General features: G+C 60.5%; 1 protein-coding gene across 1 annotated transcript in view; it reads left to right on the top strand.

The window, feature by feature from the left end:
* IL10RA (interleukin 10 receptor subunit alpha) overlaps nucleotides 1-6063 on the top strand; it is an 8632-nt gene extending 2569 nt beyond the window's left edge. Inside the window, exons 2-5 of the mRNA XM_015418773.1 lie at nucleotides 740-912; nucleotides 1345-1495; nucleotides 2119-2240; nucleotides 5161-6063. Of these exons, the coding sequence (XP_015274259.1) occupies nucleotides 740-912; nucleotides 1345-1495; nucleotides 2119-2240; nucleotides 5161-6063 (1349 nt within the window). The remainder of the gene's footprint in view (nucleotides 1-739; nucleotides 913-1344; nucleotides 1496-2118; nucleotides 2241-5160) is intronic.
* Nucleotides 6064-6941: the final 878 nt, after the last annotated feature.

The raw sequence follows: 6941 nt of genomic DNA, 5'->3' as shown, positions 1-6941 counted from the left end.
GGGCGGGTGGGGAGCGTCGGCTGGGCCCGGGGGGGGGAGGGCCGCCGCCGGCTGAGTTCGAAAAGGGCTGGGCAGCCAGAGGGGGCGGCAGGGGGCTGCTTGGGGGTCTGCGCGTCGCCGTCGGAGGCCAGCAGCGTCTCCCTTGCCTGGCCCTGGCTGCTGCCGGGGAGGGGGACGCAGAACCGCGGCAGCCTCCCCTGGGTGCCGCTTGAGCGGCGGTGCTCCGGCCCCAGAGGGAGAGACCCAGGGCTCTCCGCTCCCCTGGCCCCGATGATCCCCAGCAGCCTGGCTGCCCTCTCCCATGCCAGGACACTGGAAGGGCTTCCTCTGGAGGTCAGGGGGCAGGCTTCTCTTCCGCCCAGTCCAGTCGGCTGCCACTGGTCAGAGCCCGTCAAGCAGCCCGCGGGAGGGGAGGGGAGGGGAGGGGAGGCCGGGCAGGGCAGGGCGACAGCCGCCACTCCCGTCCTTGAGCCTGCCATTCTGGTTTTTTTTTTTAAAAAAAGAACCAGAATACGAGCACGTGACCCCCCCCCCCCCCCGAGGATCCCCCCCCTTCCCCCCCCCCCCCACGTCTTCTCCATCCTCCTGAACAGCAGTTGGGAGCTGAGAAGCTGTTGGCCCCCTGCACCCCAGCAGGAGTCAGGGAGCGATCCCTGCCTCGGACTTTCGCACTCAGACCCTGCCAGAATCCTGTCTGGGAAGTTCTCACCACTGACTCGCGGTCCTTTCATTTCCTCAGCAACTCTGCAGCTGTGGAACATGAGCCTGTCTCTCTCTGGCAACACCCTGCGGGTGACTCTGGAACTTCCCGTCCACAGAGGGAAGGATTCCACCCTGGCCTACGAAGACCTGCACCCCGGCGGCTGGAGCAAGTACCGCGTCTATGTCCGGAGGGTGTCCGATAACACTGAGGTGAGGCCACGGCAGGGCTCTGCCAAGGCACGGGGCACGTGACCCCAGGGCCCACTTCTCCTCCGCCACTCCCTGCCGACATCCACGGAGGGTGTCCGCCCGCCGACGTGGTCTTTGGAGGCTGGCTGTGTTCTTGGCCGAGGCGTCATCCAGGACCCTGGCCGAGGCTGCCGAGGCTTCTGTCTCGGGGGGCAACGCCCAGCAGTTCTCCTTTGCCCAGAGGAGCCTTGCCCTGCAGGGGGATGCCGCCAGGGCGGGTCTCCATGGAGGAAAGAGACAGCTGCCTGGGAGCTCAGGTCCTGGCATACGGGTGGCCTGCGGGGGGAGAGCCGCTAGTAGTGCCACAGCCGGCCTCGCCAGAGGCCTGTGGGGCCTGGACACCTTTGGTCTGATGCCCCCCCTCCTCTCCCCCCCCGCTTCTGCCCCCTGCAGCAGGTGCTTGTGGAAAGCAACCGGACTTTTGAGCTCCCTCTGCTGTCCTGGGGTGAGCGGTATTGTCTCAGCGTGGAGCCCCACCTGCCCTCCCGGCCCAATCCTGCCAAGCGGACAGAAGAGCAGTGCATCTCGACCCCTCCCCCGGAAGGTGAGGCTGGAGCCCCTCCCCCCCCCGAGAGTGGTGCTTCCCTGGCTGCTCCAGAGGTGCTCGGAGTCCAGGGTCAAGCCCCCAGGCCCTGGCAGCCAGCCAGAGCCCAGGCCAGAGGTGTCCCGCCTCCACTGCCACCCGCCTCGCCACGCAGGAAAGCCCTCTGGGGAAAGAGGCAGCCTCCCGCAGAAACGCCGGGTGGAGAGTCAGCAGTCAGTGGGAGACCGGTGGCACTTCTTGTGGTCCCTCTCTGGGTCATCCACTGTGGGGTGGGAGGGAGTTTTTCGCATGCTGCAAGTATCTGCAGGCGACTGGGGAGTTGGTGCTGCTCAGAGGCGGGGGGGAGAGAGGGGACGACCAAGGAGTTGACTGGCCATCCCAGACGCTGCGACGCGATCTCTGGGCCTGCCCGTCTGTCCTCCTTGTGCCCCTGAATGCCCCACCCCCTCAGGTGGCTCCCTTGGGCCACTGACCACTCCTGGCCTGGAGCAGGGGGTGCGTCTCGGCCTCCACCCCCCGCGCGGTTGCACCTGGCTGGGGCCCTCTTCTCCAGGCAAGGGGCAGGGGACCTTCCCGGCCCCCTGATGTGGTGTGTGACGGGCCTGGGGACACTCTGCTTGCAGGTGGCGCCTGGGCCACGGCGATCCTCAGCTCGGCCCTCCTCAGCCTGGTGGCTCTTGGCACTCTAGCAGCGGCCTGGGTCCGTGCCCGTGTGAAGAAGCCCATGGAGACCCCGTCGGTGCTGGTAAGGGCTTCCCTCCCCCCCCCTCCAGCTTCTGAGGCAAAGCAGCCAACCCACTCAGGGCACCGGAAGGCCAGGCAGGCCAAGGCCAGAGAGGCTGCTGAGCAGCTCCCCGGATGGGAATCAAGAGAGCAGGACTCCCGCCCCCACCCAGCTCAGTAGGGAAGGTGGAGGGAAACTGGCAGAGACCCTGAAGGTTGAGAGAGAGAGAGAGAGCTGTTCAAAAGTCCCTATTATTTAAATTTTACTGAAAGATAAAACCAGAATGCAAAAGTAGCAATTTCAGTATTCATCAAACAGAAGAAAAGGAATCCTCTCTCTCTCTCTCTCCCTCTCTCTCCCTCCCTCCCTCCCTCCCTCCCTCCCTCCCTCTGTCTCTCTAAAGAGTGCACATGTGTTAGACAAATTGCTCTATTATTTAATAAAGATGGGGAATTATAAGTATTAATATGCAATTGGCTTATCTATAGGATCTGACCTGTGTATACCAGAGTTAGAATTCCCAGGAACCCAGGAACAGACACAGAAACTGGGTGGCTAAAATAATGATTTCTTTACTAAACATTCTCAAGCATACAAACAATATTCAAACACTCACACACACAATATAGAACAATAAGGAAGCAGAGGTGATTGATAGCTTATAGAGGGGTGATACAACCTGTCCAGATGTGCAGAGGTCCATGAAGAAAGGATTGTGGCCAGAGAGTTCAGGGGTGGACTGCCATTTTGGATTATGGCAGAAAACACACACAGTCTGAGGCCATGTTTACGCTGGGATATACCCTATGGAAGACATTGCAGACCAATGGGCGGTCCTGGGGGCTGGTCTCAGGTGAGAACAGTAGATTTCCTGGACCAATGATGAGTCCCAGGGGTGTGTGGCCTCAGGATGGGCAAGCCCTAGATGTGACCAGTGAGCTTCCAGAGAGGCAGGGTCTGGATTTAACAATAGAAGCCAGGTGCTGGGTGGCTAGTTGAATGGATTATCTGAGCACTAATGGTCCTGGCCAGGGTAAACAAAAGGTGGGAGATGTCCCTGATTAGCATCAGGAAGGATCGCTAATAATTTGAATGCTTGATTGGTTTATCCCTTTTTCAGAGCTGTGGCTAGCTCTGTGTTTCAGAACCAAGAGTGCCTTCCTTGGCCTGAGTTTTGTGGGTCTCTGGGTCAGGTTAGAAGTGGGGTGCCCTTGCTATTGGGGCTACCCAAGAGTAAAAGGCAGTGCCTCTGGCAACACATGTCTATTTAGGAATATGCATTCTGTCCTCTTGTGAAGACCCTCAAGGGAGGTGTTGGCAAAAAGCCCCAAACAATGGCAGACATGGACATTGTATAGTAGAAACATCCAGAGTAGCTGTCAATTAAGAAATGGGATGGGCCTGACAAAACCCGAATCCTTCCCCTCGCTGACCAGATGAACTCTGATCAGAGTCAACTCATCACCTCCTAGGTTAGAAAGACCCAGCGGCACGCACACACACACACCCCGTGTCAAGGCAGGATTCTGGCGCTAGGTGCCCCGATGTCTGGTTTCCAGGCTGGCACCAAGTCTCACAGAACGCCAGCCCTGCTTGCCAGCGGAAGGGCACAGGCTAAGCAGCACTGCTGCCTGGGAGAAACGTTTGCTTAGTGAGAGAGGCATCTGGCAGTAGCTAATCATGCAAAGCCTTAGGGGGAAGGGAGAACCAAAAAGAGAGGCATAAGAAGAGATTGGACATATACCCCACCCTCCCGCTCCCCACAACAGGTATTCTGTGAGGTAGGTGGGGGCCAAGAGAGCTCTTTCAAGGACTGCTCCTGAGAGAACTTGTAACTGAACCAAGGTCACCCAGCTGGCTGCATGTGGAGGAGGAGTGGGGAATCAAACCTGGTCTGTGCTCCTAACCACTACACCAAGCTAATACAGAAATAGCCCAGTCTGGCTTATAATTCTGCCACCACAGCCTCCCAGGCAGGCAAGGAGGCCATATGCCTCCCCATCCCTGGCTGCATAACCAAAGGATCGTTTTCATTTTGCTGTTCAACAGATCATTGCATTTGTTATTTAGAAAACACAGACACTCCCCATGCAGGAACCAGCTTGTAAAGATAATAGATACAATCATTCGAATAATAGTAATTAAGTTCGCAGTATGAAAACAAGCCAGGAGCATGAAATAAGGTTCCCGTTCCTTAACATAGGTAACACAGAGAGAATCTGGCAGCAATAATTTCAAACATTTGGTAACGGTTGGAAATGTCCATCTCTGACCACTGTTGGGGCACCTCCCTGTCTGGCGTGCCGGTTCCTGGGCCAGGAGGAGGGGCAGAGAGAGGAAACAGCGGCTGCATGTTTGATCATCGTTTTACTTGCATCGTAAGCCACCTTGATTTCCACAAGGGAGAAAGGTGACTAATAGGTATTTTAAATCAATCAATCAATCTTGATGAACGCCTGACAGGGCTGTTATCCAACCTAAGCGGCAGAACAGGATTGCCTCACTTCACATTTCTCTGCACAATGTTCCCCCTGAGCATCGTACCATCCCAGTAGCTTGGAGAGGGCTTTCGACATTTATGTAAGCACCGATCCTGTGTTTGCGGGAGCTATTCCATTCAGTAGGACTGAGCCTGATAAAAGGGGGCAAAGCTTGGCTTGTACTCGTTGCCAGGTTCAGACTGACGGTGGACAGACAGACAGACTCTGTGGTAGGCAGCTTGCCTCTTCTGCGCGCGGACTGTGCCCCACCCACAAGCTCTGTGTTCTGAAGGAACTGGTCCCTCTCTCCTAGTGCAGCCCACCTCGCAGGGGTGTTACGAGGACAGCACTTGGGCAGGGGCCACATGTGCCGCTCACAGCTCCTCAGAGGATGGGGATGGATAGGAAACATGCAGATCAAAGGGCCAGCAAGACTAACGTTTTCCTCTTGTTGCCGCCAGAAATCTTTCCGGAAGCAGACCTCCCCCTGGCTGCGGAGTGAGCCCTGGACTCTCGGGATGAGCGGCGGGGACCCATGCTCAGACGTGGAGTCCATCCACCCGATTCCCCTGGGGCTGAAGGCCCACCCCCACCCCTACCCGGCCCGTGCGAGCCACTCCGGGAGGGCAGCCTGTCGAGTCCCAGAGCAGGTGATGTGCTGGACGCCAGAAGCCGTCCCCAGCAGCAAGGCAGGAGGCCCACGGCTCAGAGACCGGACAGACGGCAGCGGCTGCAGCACGGACAGCGGCATCTGCCTGCAGGACCCCCCGGGCAGCCACAGCCTCCTCCCACCCACAGGACCACAGGGGGGGCGTGGGGGGCAATCACCAGGAAGCAGCAAAGAGGGCTGTGGCCTGGAGCCGGAGGAAGAGGGGCTCCCGCTAGGGCCCCCCGCCCCTGAGGCACCGCCGGTGGGCCTGGACACCGGAGAGGCACTGGCGCAAGCGGTCCCGCCCCACGCTCGGGTCTCCAGGGGCCAGAGGCAGGCAGGGGGCCCAGGGGAGGCTCTGGGCTCTTCCGGCTGCCCCCCCGGCCCCGAGGGCGTGGCCAAGCCCGTTCTGGCCTCTGGCTACTTGAAGCAGGCCTCCGTCGCCGTCCTCCCTTCCCCGGGGGCCCAGGGGGCTGATGCTCCGGAGGCCAGCTGGGGGCCCCCCATGGGCAGTGCGCGCCTGGGGCGGCGGCTCTCGCTGTCCAGCTTGGCCCCGGGTGGGTTGGAACCCCTGCCGTGCCTGCCACCGGAGTCCCCCAAGGCCCTCCTGGCTTCCGGCTTCCTGGGGCAGGAGCCTGCCTGGCCTTCCGCCCACCTCTCCCTCTTGTGCGCCAGCGCACACCTCAGCCTGAGCTTCCCCAGGTGCCGCGTCTGAGGACCACCCTCTCCGGGGACCTGCCTGGAGGAGGCGAGGAGTGGGCGGGCCCTCTGAGTTGCCCTGGCGCCGTTCCTCTTCCCAGGGGTGGCACGGCAGTCCAAAGAGACCCCGCGCTTGTGCCGCTCGGGAAGCTGGGCGGCAGGCAACCAAGGTGGCATCTGCCCCTGGGGAGCTCACTTCTCAGGCACGTGGGGGCCCAGCGCCTTTCATGGGCCGGGCCGGATTTCCCTGCAGTTACACCGCGGCTCTGGGGAACACGTCACAGGGGAGGGGCCGTGGGTCAGCGGCAGAGCATCTGCTTTGGGCAGGCGGAGGGTCCCGGGTTCAGTCCCTGCCCGTCTCCAGTTCAAAGGGCCAGGCAGGAAGTGATCTGGGCTTGCTTCTCCTGGCCTCAGGCCCCGCCTGCGTGTCCCTTTTCTGGAACAGAGGAAGAGCCCTGGTGGCTCTGAGACCGCTCCAGCCTGGCTCTGTGACCTTTTCAACACACACCCCGTTCCCAAGGGTCTCCCTGGGCAAGGAGGAGCTGGGAGCTGCTGAGACTCCAGAACCAGCCTGGGGCAGCCCCCGGAAGAAGTCCTGTGCGACACAGCAGGAGCTGCCCCCACCGAGAAAATCCGTGGCTCCCCTGTGGCCAGGGGGGGCGGGCGGCGAGAGGCCGTCCTCGGTGCCACGCTTACTCTGGCCCGGCATGGAGGGGCCTGGGTCAGGGGCTCAGCGGCTCTTTTGGACACACAGACTGTTCCAGATGGTGGTTACGGGGTAGCTCCACTGGGACTGGGAGCGCCGCACGTTTCTCTTTTGTGTGCTGAATCAAAGTCGTGTTCTGCGCCACCTCCAGCCCTAGGGACGTCCGACTTGCCTCAACTAGGGCCAGG

The sequence above is a fragment of the Gekko japonicus genome, unplaced genomic scaffold (assembly GCF_001447785.1).
Source record: "Gekko japonicus isolate JY-2015 unplaced genomic scaffold, Gekko_japonicus_V1.1 scaffold1138, whole genome shotgun sequence".
Lineage (NCBI taxonomy): Eukaryota > Metazoa > Chordata > Lepidosauria > Squamata > Gekkonidae > Gekko > Gekko japonicus.
The sequence above is the reverse complement of the archived record's forward strand: the minus strand, read 5'-3'. Positions and strand labels throughout refer to the sequence as shown.